This window comes from Macrobrachium nipponense, chromosome 11 (genome assembly GCF_015104395.2).
Source record: "Macrobrachium nipponense isolate FS-2020 chromosome 11, ASM1510439v2, whole genome shotgun sequence".
Taxonomy (NCBI): Eukaryota; Metazoa; Arthropoda; class Malacostraca; order Decapoda; family Palaemonidae; genus Macrobrachium; species Macrobrachium nipponense.
In genome coordinates this window covers 40,333,743-40,356,043 of record NC_061087.1, presented here as the reverse complement: position 1 = coordinate 40,356,043, position 22,301 = coordinate 40,333,743, and the positions used below count along the sequence as shown (strand labels likewise).

The following is a 22,301-nucleotide window of genomic DNA, read 5'->3' as shown; positions in this document are numbered from 1 at the left end:
CCACTAGCTTGTTGAGGCAGACTATTTTGGAAAGGAGGTGGGAATGACATTCTGACACATGGGAAAAGGGTGCAAGGGCCAAAAAAAGGTAGAGAACCACACTCTACACAGTTAACACTGCTGCCCGAATTTTTGAGAACTTGTAATCGCTTACTGGGAATTATGTTGTTCTCTTCACGCCTTCACTGTGAGGTTGTGTGCCAGGGCACCTAATCAGTGCATTTATAGTGTATCTAGTTCACGCACTGAACCCTTGAATTCAAAGTCCATGAGTCTTTGAAGTAGTTATGCTCTACATGAAAGACTTCACCAGCATAATTACTTTTTCCCTGCTCAAGATATTTCTTTAATTCTTCATGAATCTCGTAACTTCACCAGCCACACAGTTACCAAGCAAAAATTTAACCAGTACAGCATTCTTACCTTCAATCAGCTAAATTATCATTATTCAGAAGATGAACCGTATTCATATGGAACAAGCCCACATGGGCCATTGGCTAGAAATTCAAGTGTCCAAAAGAATTTGGTATTCTTTAGGAAGGAGTAAGATGAGGTGAAGGGAAATACAGAGAGGAGATCTCATTTATTAAAAATGAAGAGAATAAACTAATAAATAGATACAAATATCTTAAAAGTGCAAGGAAAATAGACTTTGGGTAGTAATGTATTGCATCAACTCTTAAATTGTCGAAGTTCCAATTGCACTATCGCTTCAGGGAGTCTTTTCACAGCCCAAATGGTGTGGGAAATAAGGACCTCTGGAAGTAAGAAGTTCGACAGTGAGACACATTTACTGCATATTGGTGCTCCTGTTCAGTAAATCTGGTTGATCTCGGTAGGAAAAGGAGATCAGGGACAAATTGAAAATGTAAAAGATCTCTGTTAAAAGACGATTTATTAAAAATCGACAAACAAGAGACCGTCTGTCGAACTGACTTCAATTTTAAATCATAGCGCATGTCTCGAAAAAGGTAGGATCCCCTTTTTAATGACAAACCTTCCACAAAGTCGCAAGAAAATTAGTGCACAGTTTTTCGTGATAAAAAACTCCACCTTAAGGCCTTAACTTTCCCTCCAATTTTCCCCCAGTGGCGGCAGAAATGCGATGGTTCTAAATTTTGCAAATGTTTTTTTTTTAATTGAGTTATTATTTCACTTGATTTTCTGCATCACAAACAGTTATTAGTATTAGTTGTTTGTCGAGTTAGTCGCATGGTGGAAAAGTTGAAATCGAACTATAGAAAATTACTAGTTGGCAGTGCTATAAAAGCGGGAACCCAAGCTTGATTGCTCTCTCCACTAAAGACCTTAGCTTGAGATAAGACATGAGAGTAAGTCGGGTCTGAGGGCCATCCATCTGAATGTCAGTTTCCACCAAGCGACCATAATTGTGAGTACTTATAGAGAAATATTCAATACTTAGCTAGGGCATTTTTTTAACATGTTATTTGATTATCAGTGATCTCTGTGCAGAGGAGATTTGCTTGTTATTGTCAATGATGAACTAGATTTCAAGTGATAAATTTCGTGTTACCTGTACGACCACAAGGTCACCTTTTTTCTTTCAGTCCTGATACCATAGTGGCCAAAGCTGCCTGAATTATGTAAATATTTAGATATAAGTGTAGTAATGAGAGTATGTATATTTTTCTAATAAAAGTTGTAAATTAACTTCAGAGTTCTTTCGTCCTTGTGTATGGACTAGTGACTTTCCTTGTTGGTAAATCTATTGCCCCCTAACATCGGGCCAAAGAACCCGTCCCTAACAGTCAACGAAGAAACTTCGCAACTTTTTTTTTTTGGTACTTTGAACGACGGATAGATTTAAGTAGCCAGTCCCTGAGCAACGACGAACGAGTTATGGTGTTTAATGTACTTTTGTTAGGGCACCCATAGTTACCTTTGTACCTCCAGCTGATCGAGGGGGTGGAAATTGAGATTCACCGCAGACCAGGCAGGTTAATAGCTAGCCTAGCATCTGAAACGTTGCCCTTCTGGCATAGGCGATATCACCTCATTGTCATATATCTAGGGGACAACGATTTGTCCCACGAATCTGCAGTAGAAGTCTGGGGTAGGCTGAATGCCTTCCTAGACAGAATGAGACAAATAACTGTAAAAGTAAGCATGTGCAACGTGGAAGAGAGGGAATACACAGAAGCAAATTGTTTTGGTATTGTCCCCAACGAAGATAGCACTAGAGTAAGAGCCCTTAACACTCAGGTTAGAAGGTATTGCACTAGACAGAGACGTCACGGAGTGTGTCATTTACCGATGAACCCTGTAAGCTATAGACAGGGAAGAACATCTGATCGAGCTCATTTCAACACACATGTGCGAAGCGCATTTAGTAACCGTATCATGAGACTGTTCGTAGCAAGAAAGCCCGTCAGAGAGACCAGGAGAACTAAGTATAGCCTAAGTAATAATGAACTAACATAACATAACGTAAAGTAAGAAAGCGACGCCATTTCCTATGTCCCATTTGCCAGTTTGAGAACTGGAACTAGTCTTTCCAAATGATGTAGTTATTAATTGTATCTTCCCGTAACCACAGAATAAAAGCTGCTTTAACAACACAAGTTGACTCTCTCGTGGTCCTCCTGATCGCCTCGCTGACGCGGGCACAAGGAAGCCTTATGGACTCACATAACGTTCCCATATATCAAAATTTGCTAGATCCTATCCAAGCTGATGAGCAGCAGCAGCTCAAGGAACTGTACTTGAAGAGTGCATTCAAGTCCAAACCCACACTGGAAAGCAAGATACTAAAAACACTGGATGAAGCCAGTCAAACGGTCCTCCTCTTCATCAATAGAATCAGTACATTAGCCAGCATAGCGCAGGCCAAAAACACGTCTACCTAAACTTAAAGAACTTCCTTCGTCCACGTTCAATGGAGAAAAAAGCGAGTTCACCGCTTTCAAGGAACTAATCGATGGTTCTGTGCATCAGCACACCGATTTGGACAACATGGCCAAATTCACCTATTTGTTAGTGTCTTTAGTAGGAGAGCTGCTCAAGGTAGTTCAGGCCTTGAATGTAACTGCAGCCAACTATGGGGTGGCACGTGATTTGTTAGAGAAATACTACGGTAACCAGCATCTGACACTGGTCATTCGTCATCGGCGGTTATCAAATATCTTTGTCCCTAAGTACCTTGACCTTAATAATTTCCGTACCAAGCTTACGGTACTAATTGAACAAATTAAACGTCTTACTGGTTCGCGATGGATCAAGGTTTGTTAATCAGTCTCATTAACCAAAAATTTTCACAAGGTCAGGTACATCAGAAAGTCATAGAATATCTGCGCAAATGTGATTTTTCCTTGGATGAACTCTTTGAAGCATTAGATTTTTTCATACGCTCTATGGAAGACAACTTGTTACAGCAAGACAAAAGTGTTTCACCGACAGCACGTACAATGGCGCTGGAAACCAACGCCCCTCGGACAGCGACATGTCCATTTTGCAATAATAATCATTCAGCTTACAATTATTTAAAGTATCCGAATGTTGCATCCAGGAAATGCCAACTTATTTTGAACAAGAAATGTTTTAATTGTTTTGCTTCTGGCCACTCGAGTAAACAGTGCAGTATGTAGCAAGCGTAACTGCAAATTGTGTGATGGACGTCATCACAGTTTGATCTGCGAGAGAGAGAGTAATCACTATCAACCATTCCAATTCCTCATTCTCTGCCAGACCATCTCATGTTGGCTCACAACCCGTTAAAAGTCACTCATCTCACAATACTGTAAACAATCAACTCCCGCCTAACATAAAGAAAGAAAAGCCTTGTGTTAATGCTAAAGTCGTTAAAAATCAACCTTCTAATGAATTACCAGCCACCTTGTTGCCCACTGCTACTGCAATGATATAGTCGTGATCAACCATACAAAACGTGTATGTTTCTTGACACCAGTAGTCAGAGAAGCTTTATTTCAAGTTAGTTGGCTAAGAAATAGAAGTTACCTGTGGTAAAACACGTTGTCTTAAACATTGCACCCTTTGGTTCCCAAATTGTAAAGAGAGAATTTGACATTGTTTCTTGCCGTGTTCATATGGGACCGAGAGTAAAGTTAGTTGTTCATGACAATGTTAATACCCCCATTCACAACAGGGGTTTGTGCAACGTAAAGAGTCATCAGCAGAACAAGGGATGTGTGATGGAAGATGACAATATAAGAAATAACACTCTTAGGAACATCAATCTGTTCGTGGGAGCAGACTGCTTTAACCTTTGTTCTGGGTATGGATAAAGTAGACCTAGTGAGAGTGTTCGTCACTCACAATGGTATTGCGTCATATAGAAGCGTGCCTCAGTGGGTCCTGGACAGGTTGTGTGTCTCAACTGTTCGAACATTGCACTTGTGAGTGTGTTGTCTCATTGAAAGTGACGTCAATGTTGACATGTGGTGGAAACTAGACACACTCGGAATTGCGCCGAACAAACAATTCTCTACTTCCGAACAAACTGCCATGCTGAAGGTTCAACAGAATATCACTACAACCGAGAATGGATACCAAGTCAACTTACCATTCCATGGATCCACGAACCCATAACAACTATCGAAATGCTCTTGCCCAATTATATGCTCTTGAGAGACATTTCAGTAAAAATCCTGAATATCATGACAACTATGAAAACAGCTTTCAGATGTATCTTGCAGCTGGCTTCATTAAGGAAGTCGAAAATCCGAAAATTGAAGGCTACTATTTACCCTACTTTGGAGTAAAGAAGCAGAGCCTAACAACACTGTTACGCATAGTATTCAACACTTCGTCCAAAGTTAATGGTGAACTCTCATTAAATGACTGTCTATTTCCGGGTCCTACTCTAGCCATAATGTTGTATGATTTGCTGATCAAATTCCACAGTCACCCTTATGCATTACTATCATACATCTCGAAATACACTCATTTCTTGTGGCGACGAAAGCCTTTACCAGTGGCCACGTACGCCTTTCAAGTCGTGGTATTTGGTGTCACCACTAATCCCTATATACTGCAACAAGTGCTTAGGACTCACCTCCAAGAGAAAGGGAGGGAAGAATTAATGAAGTCTTTTTATGTAAATAACTATATTCAAACTTTTGAGTCTTATAACCAGCTAGAAGATGCATATGTTGAAACCAAATCATTGTTAGATGAGGCCCACATGCCTTTAACTGGGTGGGCCAGTAACTGTCAGGGATTTAACGAGAGACTAGACTGTAATGAACCTAATGAAAATGCAAACTTCTGTCATCTTTAATAGCCAATTTTGATCCCTTAGGATTGATTAGTTAAGTTAGTCCCATATTTGTCAGGGGAAAACTTTTCTTAAAGGAACTTTGGGAGGAAGGGATAGGTTAGGATGATGTTCTGTTTCAGGAATGAGAAAGGGAAGCCCATGACATATCAACTGAATTTGTAGATGTTCATTCCTTAGAGTTTCCAAGGGGAATTATGTTGGGAATCGTTGAGCTACACGTATTCACTGATGCTTCTAGTTAGGCTTACGGAGCCGTTGCATATGTCAGGCAACACGAAATTCAAACGAACATTCTAACTTCGAAGGTGAGAGTCACGCCAAAAAAGCAATCTAAATTAACCATACCAAAACTTGAGTTGTTAGCCTTATTGTTGGGATTTCGTTTATGCAGACATCACAAGAGTTTATTCAACTTCTCTCAAATTGTTACATGGACCAGTAGCAAAATAGCTATAGCCTGGGTACAGAGTAGGGAAGGAAACAAAAACACTTTCATCTCTAATCGCGTTGGGGAGATCAATTTCATCCTACAGGAACGTGCTGTAGAACTACGCTATGTTCCCACCAAAGAGAACCCAGCAGATATACTCTCCAGAGGTGCCAGTTTGAAGGAACTGAAGTCTAGCCACATGTGGAACAAGGAACCCGCATTTCTCCATCAACAGGGAAGAACTGAAGCCTCCCAACGAACAACAAGCCATGGCTGTTGCACCCCTCCTAGAGTTGAGGGACGAAGAGACTCCGCCTGGAGAGATATGGAATCTAAGGGGGAGTAATGTTTGTTTCATGAAGTTTAAGAAAATTATGAAATATGTCTTAAAGTTTGGGAACTGCAAGGCAGATCCATTCTCTAAATTAGTATACTTAGAACAGAGACATTCTTATCCTACAGTATGTGACAAACTTGGAAATGATGTCCAAGTGCCCACGCACTTAACTAATTTTATCCAACAGTTAAAATTAGTGATGAAAGATGACATTGTTTATACAGAGAGTAGATTATGTAACATAACTGATTGTAAAACCCAGTTGATGTTGCCTCCTAAAGGCATGTTAGCTAGGTTATATTTAGAATTCCTCCGTACCACTCACATGCATTGTGGTGTCAACATATTAATCACGCTTTATCGACAGGAATGCTGGAGTCCTGGACTGAGGGCCATCGCCAAGAGAGTGGTAGGGGGATGTAGGGCCTGCATTCTCGCCTTCAGGTTTCTTCTTCGTCGGCCACCACCTCCCCCCTCCCGTTCGACAGAACTTGCCAGCTACGCCCTTTCGATAAGGTCAGTGTGAACCTCACCAGCCCCATCCAGATCGAAGGGGGATTGGGATACATCCTCATCATAACATGTTTAGCCAGCCATGCAGTGTATCTGGACTACAGCAACAGGCTGGACGCCGACACCTTCGTATTGTTGCTGGAATGATTTGCAGCTACCCATGGAGCCCCTTCTACAGTGTACAGTGACAATGACATGACCTTCAGAGTAGTGAGTACCTTCCTGCAGGAGGTTTACGATGAAGACGCAACCCCACGATTTCTTCGAAAAGCCAGAATTCGATGGAAGTTCCATATTCCCAGATCTCCCTGGAAGGGAGGTTTTTTCGAGAGGTTTGTGGGGGTGGTAAAGAGGACCCTTGCAACCACCCTTCGCCGTAACGTCTTCAGGGAAGAGGACCTTCAGACCTTAGTGAAGGAGGCCGAAGCTATCATCAACAACCGTCCACTAATGTACGCTGGGGACACACGGGAAGACGAAGTTCTCACCCCATCGCATCTCATTCTATGGAGGAGATATGGAGTTCCATTTGACAACGTCTGTGTGTGTGTGTGTGTGTGAGAGAGAGAGAGAGAGAGAGAGAGAGGGGGGGGGGGTTAATTGGTGGTTGGATGGTTAACGACTGAATTGGCTGTTGGTGAGTGCTGGGTTATCTGCTGGTGCTGTTAGAGATTAGAGTTCTGTTTTTTGAGTCAGTCTTGGCTTAGAGCCTGTGACAGTCAGTAGTGTCGGGAGCAGTTGGGTGAAGGCCTTGTTAGTCAGCCGAGTTGTGTGTTTTTGTTTGTTGTTAAGTTAGTATTGTTTGCTTAGAGTTGTTGTGCCAGTGCTGTTGTCTTTGTTGTTGTTGTTGGGGGGGGCTGTTGTGGTTCCTTGATGTGGTTGTGAGTTGTTGAGGGTTGTTGTTGTTGGGGTCTGTTGTGATTCCTTGATGTTGTTAGTGGGTGTGTGTGTTGCCCTTTTGTGTTGTTGGTTTTTTGTGTTGTTGGTGATTGTTTGTGCAGTGTTGTTGAGTTGTGGTTGTGTCCCTTGGTTGTTGTTGTTGTTGGGTTGTGGGTTGTGGTTCTTGGTTTTTGTTTTGTTATTGCTGGTATCTTAGTGACCTCGACTGGCAGACAGCACAGCATAGCCCGGAGTATCTGGAGTGGTTGGTAAGTACATGTGTTTTGTGGTTTTTTGTTTTTGTGTAGGTATAGGTCAATTGTCCTGCGTGTATTCTGTAATGTAAAGAGGAAAGTGTGACTGAGGGTGGATTTGGCAGCTAGAGTGATTAAATTTATGTGGTGGGGGGTTGGGCAGTTTGCCCAGCAGTTTTTAAAGCTTGTGATCCTGCCACATTATTTTTTGGCGCCCAGGCAGGGACTGTTGGTGCGACAGCTACAGGACGATTGGGGTAGTGAGTTGTGTGATTGGTGGAGAAAGTGAGGATGGAAGGGTTGAAGGAGATAGAGAGGCTGAAGGAAGACTTATGGTTGGCGAGGGAAGCTAAGGAAAGATTGGAAGTGGAGAATGAGAGGTTGAGGGTAGAGTGTGAGGAGCTGAAGAGTGAGTTAGAGGAAATGAGAGGAATGCTAAGGAGAGTGAGAGTGGAAATGAAAGAAAAGGTGAAAGGAGCGGAAGAGAGAATGGTTGAGAAAATGGACGAAAAATTCGGGGTAATGATGAATGCAGTCCAAGAGATGATGCAGGAAATGATGAAGGGATTCATTGGAGAGGGAGCTGTAGGAGGTAGCCCTACTGGGTCTTGTGACGGGCTAGGAGTGGTAAAGAAAGTGAAAGAGTGAGTGGATGAGAGTACAAGTGACGAAGGTGATTTTGGTTGTGTTAGGTAAGGGAAAGAAGGAGAAGACACAGGATAAGGATAAACCTGAGGACAAGAATAAGAAGGAGGCTGAGGAAAAGAAGAAGACTAAGGAAAAGAAGGTTAGTAAGGGTGACGGACAGGATGAGACTAGGACTGAATACATTGGGGAAAGGGCTGAGAGTGATTTAGATAGTGGTGAGTGGAAACAGGTAGGTAGGAAGAAGAAGGGTAAGAAGAGCGTAGTCTGGAGTATGGGCGTGAGTATGGAAGTGGATTCGCTGTATTCAGAAGAGGGAAAGAAGGGTCAGAATGAAATTAGCAAAAGTGAGAGTGAAAGTGAGCAGGAAGTACAAAAGGCTGTGTATATGAGAGAGGAACCCCAATGTGCACAATACAAGGAATATGATAGTAGGGACATAGGGGACTTTTTTAAAGAATATGAGAAGTATTGTGAGGCTAAGTATGGGGATAACAAGAGAGTTTGGGCGAGAGAGTTAGGTAGCTTTTTGATGGGATTTTGTCGAGTATGTATGGGGTAATAATGAGTGTAGGGAATGTGCCATATGAGAGTGTGAAAGCCAGGATTATAGAACAGGCAAAGAGGATAAAGAGTAGTGTTAGATATAGGAGAAAGCAAGATTTTGAAGAGGCAACAATGAATGTTGGTGAGTCGTTGTCAATGTATGTCTGTAGGTTAGAAACATTAGCCAGGAAAAAGTTTGGGGACGAAGGGATAAATGAGTGTAAGGAGTTAGTGCGAAAGTTGTTGGCGACTGTACCAGAGAGCATATACAAGTTTATAAATCTGAAACGTAAGGAGAAAATGCAATGGATGAATGAAAGGTTGACGTGGAACGACATTTTGGAAATAGTAGAAGAATACGAGCTAGATAGGTGTATGAAAGAGAGTAGAAGTGTTAGTGTTAGGACTGAAGTAGCTGAGGTTGTACCAGAGTTTAAAAGCTATAGGGAGGCAGTTTTGGAAGGGCTGAGGCAAATGGTAGAGCGAGTGGTAGATAGGAGTGTTAGAGCATGTAACGTGAGTGTAGTTAGCCCTAAAAGAGATAGGAGTGCGAGTGTTGGAAGAGTAAGGTCAGTTAGTTGTGAGCGAGAGCAGCAGTGTTATAGATGTGGTAAACCAGGACACAGGAAGAATGAATGTCGGTGGGCGTTAGGAGCGTGCTTCGGGTGTGGGCAAACAGGGCATTTAGTGAGTGAGTGTAAGAAAGATAGGGATATTAAATGTTATAGGTGTGGACTGGCAGGGCACATAGCTAGTGGATGTCGGGGTACCCGTATGAACGTGGTTTGCGGCAACTGTGGGAAGAACGGGCACTATGCTAGGATGTGTAAAGAACAGCGTGCGAAGTGTGTTGAATGTGGAATGGAAGGTCACGTGGCGAGTGTGTGTAGGCAAAAGAGGATGAGTCAGGCTGGGAATTTGGGAAACTAGGTGTTAAGGGGATTCAGTTGGGTGGGTCCTCTAGTATGCGACATTATGTTCGGGACAATGCAATGAGAGAGTGGTTTGGGAAGGAAAAATGTGAGCCAAGCATCAGTGAGCAAATGGGTCTGGGAGATCGGCAGTTAGTGTTGGTTGTGTATGGAAGAAAGTGGAAGAAGGTAAGGAAAGGGACTGGAAGGGAGAAACGTGAGCTGAATGATAGAGGGGTTGGTGTTAGGGTAAAAATGGTGGATAAGGCGTGCAATACATATGACTTTGAGGGAAGGAACGATACTTGTAGTGTGTGTGGGTTTGAATTGTCAGGGTTTAGTGAAGTTTCACCAGGAAGGGAATCAGGTGGTAAGGATGTAGTTGGCAGTATGAATGAGTCTCCTCAGGAGTTTGGCAGGAGTGTAAATGAGGTAAGTGATTTGGTGGCAGAGTTGCAAGAGATGTTGGGACAAGAGTTGGATGGGGTAGCTGAGATAGTGAATGGGATCTGGGAGGATGGTAATGAGGGAGATGATAATGGGAGTCTGACTGGAAGTGGTCTGGGGGAAGTTGGTGGCGGTGTAACTGAGAGTGTGTATGAGGGCCCTCAAACAAGATCCAGGCATTTTTTCAGAAATTTCAAGCAAATTCTGGTAGAGTGCGCCGCCAGTAAGGACTTGGAGAAAGAGGTGATGAAGCAGCTCAGCAGTGGGAACAGGAAAGCAAAAGTCAACGTGGCCCTCATGATGAATAACTTGCTCGATATATTTATATTCTTTTTTTCATCTTTTCATTAATTTTTGGGGGGAACATTTTTGTAAATTTCATGGTAATAAGTTATATAAGTGTCCTTGTTTATGTATTGTTTTCTGGATGAATCATCTGTTGACCACGTGTGTATCCTCCAAGGTGTGGCGGCTTAAAATTCGCTTATCCTGCCCTCAGGCGTTTCCTCGTTTCTGTAGAGTGAAATCGACCTTATTGCTAATCTTGTAATGTCAGTTTGGATATTAATCCTACTTTGACTATGTTTTTCCTCTGTAAGATCAGCTGTGCCTGAGTAAAGGGTCGCACTAGACCGAAAGTGCTTGGCTATATCGCTTTTTCATTTTTTTTCCTTCGTGGCAAAAACCTTTATTTATACATAGCATCACGTCTTATATACTTTGTGATCAAGTTATTCATCATGAGGGCCACGTTGACTTTTGCTTTCCTGTTCCCACTGCTGAGCTGCTTCGTCACTTCTTTCTCCAAGTCCTTACTGGCGGTGCACTCTACCAGAATTTGCTTGAAATTCCTGAAAAAATGCCTGGCGGAACAAGTGTTACCTAAATCATTGCTACCACGCCGCATAAGAAGATACGATCAACATCCTTCTAACGAATTTTCTTCAACGATGTTAAAACGTCACATTGCTGCCGCAAAAATGGAGGAAAAGGAGAAATTTAAAGAACTGGGAAAAGCCCGACGTAATTTCAACTACTCGATTCCCGCTGATTGGAAACACGCATTAAGGCAAGAATATATGGAAAACTTCATAGAACTACAGACACTTTGATTAGAAAACTGGACATAAAATAAAAAGAACATTATCGACAACAGTGATTGGACCAATAATGCTAAAAGTGATTGTGTGGTGAATTTATCAAGCAAACAAATAAGTGATCATGCAGTGCGTGCATTAGGCTTTGGGTTGTCTTTCTTCATTTGTAACAAACCCTCAGCTTTATCAATAGCGACATCTCTATATAAATTTGAAAAATACTATGACCTACCACAAAATCATTTAGACATTATCAAAGGCATGACATATAGTGCTACGCATGCCTATCATAAAAATAACTTCCCTGCTCGCTACAGAAAAAGTTTAAAAGAATTGAAGAATGATAATAGCTTCCACATTACTAAGGCTGATAAATCCAATAGTTTAGTAGTTCTGGACAAAACTGACTACATATCACGCATGCATACTTTACTAGAAGATGAAATAACTTACAAAAAACTCGTAAAAAATCCGTTGGACCAAGTAATAAAAAAACTTTAACATCAATATCAAACAAATTCTTAAAGATAACAAAGAACTTTTGTGTAAGTTAACTGTAAAGTGTCCCTCATTACCTTATTTATACGGCCTAGTCAAAACTCATAAGGAAAACAAACCTATGCGCCCAATTATTAGTACTGTAGGATCAATTGCTTATAAACTATCTAAATATCTTACTAAATTGTTATCCCCGCTACTAGGAACTGTATCTAATTCACACAACCGGAATTCTCTTGATCATGTGGAAAAATTAAATAACATTGTACTAAACCCTAGTGATATCTTTGTCAGTTTTGATGTATGTTCCTTGTTTGCAAAAGTCCCTATTGACTATGTGCTAGAATATTTAAGTAATGAATTTGTATTGCATTAATTGCCTATGTCCGTTAGTCACATAATTTCATTGATTAAGTTATGTATTTGTGATTGCAGATTTATTTTTAATAGAGAATATTACCAACAAATATTTGGTATGGCCATGGGTAACCCTTTATCACCTCTCCTTTCAAACTTATATGGAATTTTTTGAAAGACAACACCTCCCAAATATCACATTTGTCCCCTTAAAATGGTACAGATATGTAGATGACATCTTAGTAGTCTTACCTGTTGGTATCGATGTAAATGATTTATTGTCTAAATTGAATAATTTAGTGCCATCCATAAAATTTACTTTTGAAATTGAAAATAACAATGTCATCCCTTTCTTAGATGTATTAATACGTAGGGAATCTTTCCAATGTAAATTCAGTATTTATAGAAAACTCACAAATGATTTAACATATGTACATTTTTATTCTGGCCACCATCTTAATATTAACATTTCAATTTTTTCTTCTATGTTCCTATGCGCTTTGCATATCACGAGTCCACAATATCTGGACCAAGAAATAGAATACATAAAAAAGATAGGCAACAACCTCTGCTACCCACCTCATATAATTGATTTATGTTATCAAAAAGCTCACAAAAAGTTTTATAGTGTTGCTAGTAATGAAAAAGAAATGCCTAAAAATGTACTTAGCTTGCCTTACTTTCGTGGATTTGAAACTATAAAATCAATATTTAAATCGTTTAATGTTAATGTAGCGTTCTCTTATAACAATACCATTAAAGATATGCTAATTAAGAATAGTCCCGAAACAAATAACAACCTCATTTACAAAATTCCTTGTAAGGATTGCCCATCTTTTTACATTGGACAGTTAAGTAAAAATTTATGTGTGCGTATTAAGCAGCATATGTATTCAGTTAGAACACCCCAGACTTCAAATGCACTGTTTATCCATCTGAGTGAAAAATCTCATTGTATTAATTGGGGTAATACCTCTGTAATTGCTAGATCTAATGATTATGTTTCAAGAAATTTAGTGGAATCAGCAATTATACAAATCGCTAATAAAAACAACCTAAATCTTAGTCTGGGATTGTACCATTTGGACCCGTATATTTGTAAAATGTTTATGAAGGACTTTAAAATAAATGAACTACTAATAAATTAATCCCACATGTATATAGTTACTATTTCTCTCTCTCTCTCTCTCTATCTCTCTCTCTCTCTCTCTCTTGCTCGATATATTTATATTCTTTATCTCGTCTTTTCATTAATTTGGGGGAACATTTTTGTAAATTTCATGGTAATAAGTTGTATATGCCTCCTTGTTTTTTTTTATGTATTGTTTTCTTGATGAATCATCTGTATCCTCCAAGGTGTGGCGGCTTAAAATTCGCTTATCCTGCCCTCAGGCGTTTCCTCATTTCTGTAGAGTGAAATCGACCTTATTGCTAATCTTGTAATGTCAGTTTGGATATTAAGCCTACTCTGATTATGTTTTTCCTCTGTAAGATCAGTTGTGCCTGAGTAAAGGGTCGCACTAGACCGATGCTTGGCTATCTTGCTTTTTCCTTTTTTTCCTTTGTGGCAAAAACTTTTATATATATATGTATGTATATATATATATATATATATATATATATATATATATATATATATATATATATATACATACATATATATATATATATATATATATATATATATATATATATATATATATATATATGTACATATATACATATATTGTGACGAAGTGCCAAGTATCTGGTTACTACACTTACCAATCATTAATTGTTACCTCACAACAGCCAGACACCTGAACCTTCATCACAGGTACTAAACGACTGAATGCTCTAAACGCAACAGTGATCCCTTAAACAACTTACCGGTATTGCAGAAAATCAGACTTAAGTTCATCAAAACAGGTGTGAGGTAATCTCGTAAGTAATTAAATTAATCAAAGGCCATCACTCCATCAACAACTTTAAAAGTCTAAGTATTTCCCTGATTTCAGATGTCTAAGTACTTCCCTGGTTCTAACTCATTTCAAGTAAATTGAGGGAAAACAGCTCACTTACCACTCTATGTTTCTATCTAATATATATGCATGTACTGGTGAAAAAGAAAACATTTATAAAAATTTTAAATTCAAAAATTTATTATTAAACTCAAAATTATAAGTGAAATTCACAATATCAGGGAAATGTATTGTTACTTTAAAACAAAGCAAGTTTAATTAATTCTTGAATTAATTAAGTAAAATTAAATCAAAATTAATTTATCCCAAAATTCAAGAAAATTAATTCAATCAAAATTCAGAAGTGTTACGCAATAATTTAGATCTGGAAATTAATTCACAAATGCTAAACAACAGTGAAACTTGAAAAGAATTCTAAGTAAATGCAAATTAATTCACAAGTGTTAAATTCAATTAAATGTGCAATGATTAATTAATGAAAACAACTAAGTTAATTAAATTGTGAATGCAAATGAAAAGACAGAAAAATGTGGAAAATACCAAAATTGTAAAAAACACCAATCACACAGAATATAAAATAAAAACACTCTTCAATAAGAAAAAATTAATAAAATTACAGAAAATCACTTCAAATGAAACAAACAAAACACAAAAATTTGCAATGTGTAAAATTTTAAATCTTTTCACTCAAACCATTGTAACTATTAGTTTAAATTTTTACCAAACCACTGTAACTATTAGTTGCAACTAATAAATTATAGAAACACTTTACCTTGGTACCAATTTTCTTTCTGCTGCAGCTTGTTTCACAATTTCACCACAATTCACAATATTTCTCAAAAGAAAAGGGTGCCGTTACACACTTGTACAATGTTTGTTCAGATTCCACAAAAAGCACTAAATAACTCTAAAAAATATCAAAACTGAAATCTACAAGTTATGAGTGAGCAATTTATGTTACGTTAATATCAATTATGGTGAAGGAGAGAGAGAGAGAGGAGATCTGAACGGCAGGAATTCAAAGTCTGTAATAAAATCTTTTGCTCTCGGAAACTGGACAGTGGAGATGGCACAAAACATTTTGGGCATGCGAAAGATGATGCAATCTTTCTGGAAGCTTCTAATATGACGTAACTTCGCAGAAAAATCGTGAAATCTTCACGTGCTATTCGGCAAAGACGTACACGTATCAAACGAGTCATGTACGTATTATGCTCAACAAAGACTTACTTGATCGAAACAGAAGTCCCTATCAGACGTGATGACAGGATTCCAAAACACAACAGAGACCTCGAGATCTCTTTAATCAAACGTGTTGACAGATTATGGTAACAATTCTAGCTTCGAATGGACAAAGTTAATCTCTCTATCTTTCTTTTCATACTACGTTATATATTCTTTTACATATGTTATGCGAAATCTGGACACACATTTTAAGACATCTTATAACTCTAAGCTAGCTAAGGAATCTGAAAAATGTTGCAAAACTCTATTCTAACATTTCATACAGTCTAGGAGAAGATATATGCTTTTTGAAAGTAGCAATATATATATATATATATATATATATATATATATATATATATATATATATATAGTCGACCTTGTCTGTCCAACCCTACCCTGTGTAGCTGATGCTTGGCCTTTATGATCTTGTCATCAGCCCTCAACATCTGGGTAATGAATCTGTGATAAAATCGCAACAGCGTAAGAGATATAAATGTAATTTACTTGAACTTGTGATGTTAAGAAAATTTGGTCTATGCAAATATTGCTGGATGAAAGCTGCCTGCCATGAAGAGTGCTTGAGTTTGTGCAGCCTTCAAGGTCTATTGGGTTTAATGCTATTTGGCAACTGTGAGGTATCGTTGAGTTGTTGAACAATCGTTTGCCCATGGTTGGTTGATGCCTCCTTACTTGCTCTTGTTTTTCTGTGAGGCAAGTTTACGTCTGTCATCGTAACTTTAAGTTTGACAGTCGGGTTTAGTATGGCAGCAAGTCAGGTCCTCAGCAGCATAGAGTATGGAGGCGTTTGCAGCGGGTATACCTTACCTGTTGGCTTTGGTAGCAGAAGGATGGTTAGATGATCAAACCATGGTCATCTGTGGGACGGACTTGTTCCAGTTTGGCAGCAGACGATTCAGCCATAATTGCCTATGTGATGGATGTGTTGTTCCAGTTGGCAGTTGGTTGCTGCTTCTGCGTTTTGCGGAGATATTGTGTCTGTGTCCATTCTCTTTTGTGACACCTGGGTCTGTTTGGTTATCTCTATAGAGATTGTTTACAGTTTTTATGTACTGTGTAATGCTACCTGGATTTCCGCTATTTTGGTGCTGTGTGAGTGTTTATTTTTGCTACTGATTTATTATTGTATAATTGGTATGCTGCCTGTTTAGTATTCATACTGCCTGTTTGCTTATTTATGATGTATGTTGGTTATTTATGCTGCTTGTTATTTATTCAATGGTTTATGCTGCGTGACTTGGTTTTGATATAGCTATAGTGTTTTTTTTAATTTGTGGTAAATTTTGTCTCCAGTTTAAGTATATTTACTGTTTTAAAATTCAGTATTTTGACTTTACGAGTTTTTGGTTAATTAACTCAGTTTATCTATATTTATATTTTTGAATTCTTTGGACTGACTGTTTGATTACGTTAATATTATGTAAATTGCTTTACTTACTAAACCCGGACTTAATTGTATAAATGTAAAATTAAATTTTGTAAATAAACTAATATTAAGGCAATTTTTGTTGTTTGTTTGTCCCAACTGCTGTCAGTCATTCCAGTCCCAGTTCTTTTTTTCGTTTAAGATCCTGCAGGACCGAGTGTGGTCCATAACACAACTTATAAAGCATTTCCATTAGCCTCGGTCCATCATCTTCCAGTGGTCATGGTGATGGTGGACGTGGTTGGAAGGAAAGTTAGTTTCTGTTACGACTACCAATTGCCTGTTTCCTGTGCCACACTGTATTCTTTAAACCTTGATTTTACATGTGATTTACGAGAGGACAAATGCATCTTACTGGACGTAGGTCTATTAGGCTTATAAACTCCAGAATTCCACAGGACGCAAAAATGATGGATGGATGTTGGAGTTTTGCAGCAGGCGGAAGTGGGCTAGAGATGGTTCGAAAACAAGCCGGAAAAGACAGGCACATTCACGTGGAGAGGCGTTAAAATCAAAGCAAAATTTTAATATGCTAGTGTTTGAGGAGCAAAATTTGTAACTCTAAGTGAGTGAATGAAAAGGGAAAAAATGAGACATGAGCGAAGATGTCTCATCAGTGAAAATTATCAATTAAGACATTGAATCCCCTATTATGTAACCTATTTACTCCTTTTGAATTAGAATAATTGATATTGTAGTAGCGCGGTGCACCTCACGTGGTGTATGTACTATTTCAAGGTCCTGTGCCTTAGCTGCAACCTCTCTCTCTCTCTATCTCATTTACTGTACCTCCGTTCACATTCTCTTTCTTCCATCTGACGTTCCATGCTCTAAAGATTGTTTCCAAGTGCAACTGCTAATAAGTGAAAACCGTCCATATGGTGTGCGTTCATAGTCTGGTAATTAAGTAATGATATGAGAAATGCAACCTACGGTGAATGAGTTATATTATTATTAATTATCGTCTTTCCACTTTGGTTGCTTGCAACAAAATGAACGAGCCACTTTTGTCACTACAAAATTTATTATAAAATGGAAAACCAAAGACCTCAATATACTGTTAATTGGACATTTGTCTTAGTTTTACATAGACTTTATATGAAATTACTTTTTTTGGATCACCTGAAGAAAAGTGACCCCAACACACGCTGGGGTCGCTTTTCTTCAGGTGGAAAATATCAGGGTCGCTTTTCTTAAGGTGAGGAATTAATAGGGGTTACAGTAAGGCCGTGGCGGCACGGCGATTCGCGCCTTATCCGCATATTTAAAGATTCTTGGCAAGCTCGGTATATTCTGGCAAGAGGTAATGTTGCGCTGCGCGTGCTAGCCACAGGGGTTACAGTAGGTTTGATTATATTTGTACTAAATTGCAAGACAATATGCTTTTAATTAACTATTGATTGTTTGTCTAAATTTGTGTTTTTAACAAATGTTTAATAAAGTAGTTTTTAATGAAAATATATCTATATTTTTCTTCTTTTTTTCTATAATATTATGAGATAAAGTGGGTCACCTGAAGATTGGAGACACCAACAAGCAGGGGTCGTTTATCTTCAGGTGGAAAATATTGGGGTCGCTTTTCTTCAGGAGGAAAATATTGGGGTCGATTTTCTTCAGGAGAGATATTAGGGGTCGCTAATCTTCAGGTGATCCCTTTTTTTAATGAAAATGTTGTCAAGAAGTTGCTCATTTATTGGACACCCTCTCCCATCCTGTGAGAGACGCAGCATTAAAAAAAAAAAAGATACATATACAGGACCCCCAAAAAGGTTACGTGGTTGGTTATAATTTGGGAGAACGAGGTAGGCAAATTGTGGAACAACCCAGTTACGGCATAAACTCGACGCTCCGGAAAAGTCCGTCCCAACGGAACGACGAAACCAGCGCCATCTGTTGCTTTGAAAACGAGAATAAGTTGTTGTTGTTTACCTTTAGCACACTGACTCTGACTGTCTTCTGTGACGGTGACCCCACAACCCCACAACGATGAATCCACTAGGAAATGCTCAGGTTAGACTTTTGTATCATCGTAGCGACGGTTATCATTGCAATTCCGCTACGGTTCTACCTGTGGCTGTGATATTAGCTATTCGTATGGTTATCTGGTAAATGAGGCAGAACCCAACCTATCGCTTTCAGTGCTTTCCTCTTAGGTCAGATGTCGGTAATCCCACAGTTAGGGGTCTAAATTCACTCCATTACGTAAGGTCAAGATCAGCACAGAGATTTATCAAATATTGGTATTTTTATATAAGCATTCGGCATGACCGAATCGTTCGTCCCCGCGAATACGAAAGCCACCAGGAATTGGGGGGCGTCAAATGTAGCTAGCCTACCTAGGTAGCTAGCTATTTCGCCGTGTTTCGTGCGAGCCCCAACCGATTTTGAAAGTTTTCATTAGTCATTGATATGGAGCGTCATAGTTACCTATAGCTACTTACACAGATTCATAAAAAGCAGTTTTTAGGTATTGTTTGTGTGCCTATGTTGCATTTTGGGGTAGATCTAGGGTACTTATCCGCGGCAGCCTAGACTATGGCAGTTGCGGTTTTTCTATTCAGTTTTACCTACTGAACAAGAATTTTAAGTAATAGGGTAAAAAACCGCATGGTACAGGGGTGGACCATGTACGATCAATGTGTACAACCCCAAAAAAAGTACATTATAACACGTCCTGACATCGGAGATGGGCATCAGACCCGACTTCTTGTTGGTGAGAAACGGAGCTAAAGACCTCTACTCTGGTGTCAGGACGTGTTATAATGTACTTTTCTTGGGGTTGTACACATTGATCGTACATGGTCCACCCCTGTACCATGCGGTTTTTTACCCTATTTATTCGTACGACAGTAATTAATCCCGCAGGGGCCAGTACTAAACACGGCGAAATAGTACATTGGACGCCCAAATCCCAAGTGGATGTCGTATCCGCGGTTGCATTCCTTGCAGTCCGTGCGGACTGCTTCTGTAGAAATACCTTAATGACATAGGAGAAACATCCGAGTGGACTAGCTGATCCAGTTTTGGTCGTGTGTAGATCCACCCTTCGAAAAAGTGCTTTAACACTTCCTGATACCGGAGATGGGCACCAGTCATGTGTCATTGGTGGTGAGAGCAACAGCTCGAGACCTCTACTCTCCTTTTGAAGTACATAAATATTTTCTCCAAATTTAGAAATTAAGGCCATATTTTAAGATTAAACAGAGGTTAATGAAAGTCTAGCCATGTATAGTGCAAACATACCTCCATGACACTTTCAAAATTTTTACTCAAAACGGCAAAAATGTAGAAGATTGACGCCCTCTCGATGTTTGCAGGGTCACTTGTGTCCATAAACTTTCCATTCCATGTGCTAAATCTGCACACCACTTGTACCCATAGACGCTGGGGCACTTTCTTCATAACAATCGTAAACATTGACACCATCCATCTGGCATCCAAGGAAACTCACGATTTTTCAGTAGAAAGAAGAAGTATGCAGTAGATAATAATTTAAATAAATATTTAAGCATCAGTAGGATAAACAACTGCATGGACTGGCCCAACACACCGACGTCACGGCATGCCACCCTCCGAAAAAGTACTTATAACACGTCCTGACACTGGAGATAGGCATCAGTCACGACTTCTTGTTGGTGAGACACGGAGCTAAAGACCTCTACTCTCCTTTCGAAGTAAGTATTTTCTCCAAAGTTAGAAATTAAGGCCAAATTTAAAGCTTTCAACAGAGGGTAGTGAAAAGGGTGGCCAACGCAGTGCAAATCTCACCAAAACGCTTTCGAAATTTTTACTTACGCTTAAATATTTTAGAAGATTGACGCCATCTCGATGTTTGCTGGGTTGCTTGTGTCAACAAACTTCCCATTTCCTATGATAAATCCGCACACCACGTGAACCCATAGATGCTGGGGCACTTTCATCACAACAATCGGAACACAGTCCCTAACCACAACGTTTTTGAGGAAACTACTGTTTTGGTAGAAGACGACGATGAAGCGTGCACTAGATAATTATTTAAATAAATAGTAAAACATCTATAGTATTTTACATATTTATGATGATTAATTTGAAAATATTCGATATTGAAAAAGTAACTCGATTCTGACTCAAATTTAAGTAATTATTTTTCGGAATTAGAATGTTCTTTTAAGTCCTGTATTATGACGTCACGACATCTTGACTTTTGTACCTATGTAAATGAATTGCTATACTCAACTTTCTTGCAGAACAGTTTACCAGTTATTCATGCAGATTGGTATCAGCTGTTCATGTAATTGTTATAATCGTAATGTGCATATATATCTTTATTTTTGTTCATGGCCACTTACCTGACAGATATATATATAGCTGTATTTTCTGACGTCCGACAGAAGAAATTTCAAAACTCGCGGCACACGCAGTGGGCGGCCAGGTGGTAGTACCCATTCCCGCCGCTGGGAGGCGGATATCAGGAACCATTCCCATTTTCTATCATATTTTTTCTGTCGCCGGTCGGTAAACATCTGTTTACAGACCTCTGCTCAGGATTTTTTGGAATTTGACTCGTTTCTAAGTATCTGATTGATTTTGTTGGTATTGAATTGGATTGTTGAATTGGCATGCGCGATAGTGGACCGTTTTTTGATTTTGGATTGACTTTTCTCTATAAGATATGTCTGGATCAAGTGGTGTGAGTTTCAGAGTGTGTGTGAGTGCTGATTGTAAGGTGAGGCTACCGAAAGCATCGTAGACCCCCACACAGTATGTATGAGTTGTAGGGGGCTTCATTGTTTGATTGATCATCGGTGCAAGGAATGTGAGAGATTGACTGATGATGAATGGAGAGCATATGAGTCCTATCGCCTTAAATTGGAGCGCGATAGGATCAGGAGGTCTTCCTCAAGGAGTTCTTCCAAAGGTAAGACTAACGTTTCTCCTGCACTAACACCTGTAGTGTTACAACCCCTAAACCTGTGTTGCCTTCGGGCTCTGATTCTGTGTCGGGAGGAGCGGATGCTCTCTCTATGATTTTGGAGTCCCTTCGCACTCTGGAGACAAAGTGAAAGCCTTGGAAACTGGCTCGGTGCAAGTGTGTGATCGTGCCCCCACCGTGTTGTGGAGGGGGCGTCAGATCGGCCCCATAATGCTTCTAGGCCTAGACCTCTATCAGACTCCCAAGACCCAGGGAGGAGGTATGTCGAAAGCCGCAAGAGGGTTACGGGGGCTTCCCACCGATCTGGCGTCCCTTCGGCAGACCATGTAGCAAAGACCCAGGCTGCCAAGGACCGTGCACGCACGCGTCTTGAAGGATTGCTTTTCGTCCTCCGAAGCGTCCTCCCCGCGCAAGGGGTGGAGCGCTCGGAGAGACTCTCGTCCGTTAAAGAGGACGTTTCTTGCGGAGGACGCTTCACGTCCTCTTTCGCCGCTTTCGTCGGAAGACGCTTATGATGTCTTTCCTCCTCAGAAGAGAGGTAGGATCTCCTCCGATGAGGACGCTAGGTTGCGCGCACAGGCGCGTA

The 22,301-nt window shown here is 39.7% G+C and overlaps 2 protein-coding genes across 2 annotated transcripts in view; both read left to right on the top strand.

The window, feature by feature from the left end:
* The first annotated feature begins 4,519 nt into the window (after positions 1–4,519).
* On the top strand, positions 4,520–5,257 carry LOC135208534 (uncharacterized). Its single transcript, XM_064240833.1, has one exon. It carries the CDS (start codon positions 4,520–4,522, stop codon positions 5,255–5,257), a length of 738 nt encoding a protein of 245 aa, XP_064096903.1.
* A 13,397-nt stretch (positions 5,258–18,654) lies between these two features.
* Positions 18,655–22,301, top strand: part of LOC135205462 (CCR4-NOT transcription complex subunit 9-like) — a 175,178-nt gene continuing 171,531 nt past the window's right edge. The window contains 1 exon segment of the mRNA XM_064236117.1: positions 18,655–18,813. Coding sequence (XP_064092187.1) covers positions 18,790–18,813 — 24 coding nt within the window. The 5' untranslated portion in view covers positions 18,655–18,789.

Excerpts from the sequence above, each read along its gene's own strand:
- LOC135208534 (XM_064240833.1), top strand. The coding sequence starts at position 4,520 with ATGGATACCAAGTCAACTTACCATTCCATGGATCCACGAACCCATAAC.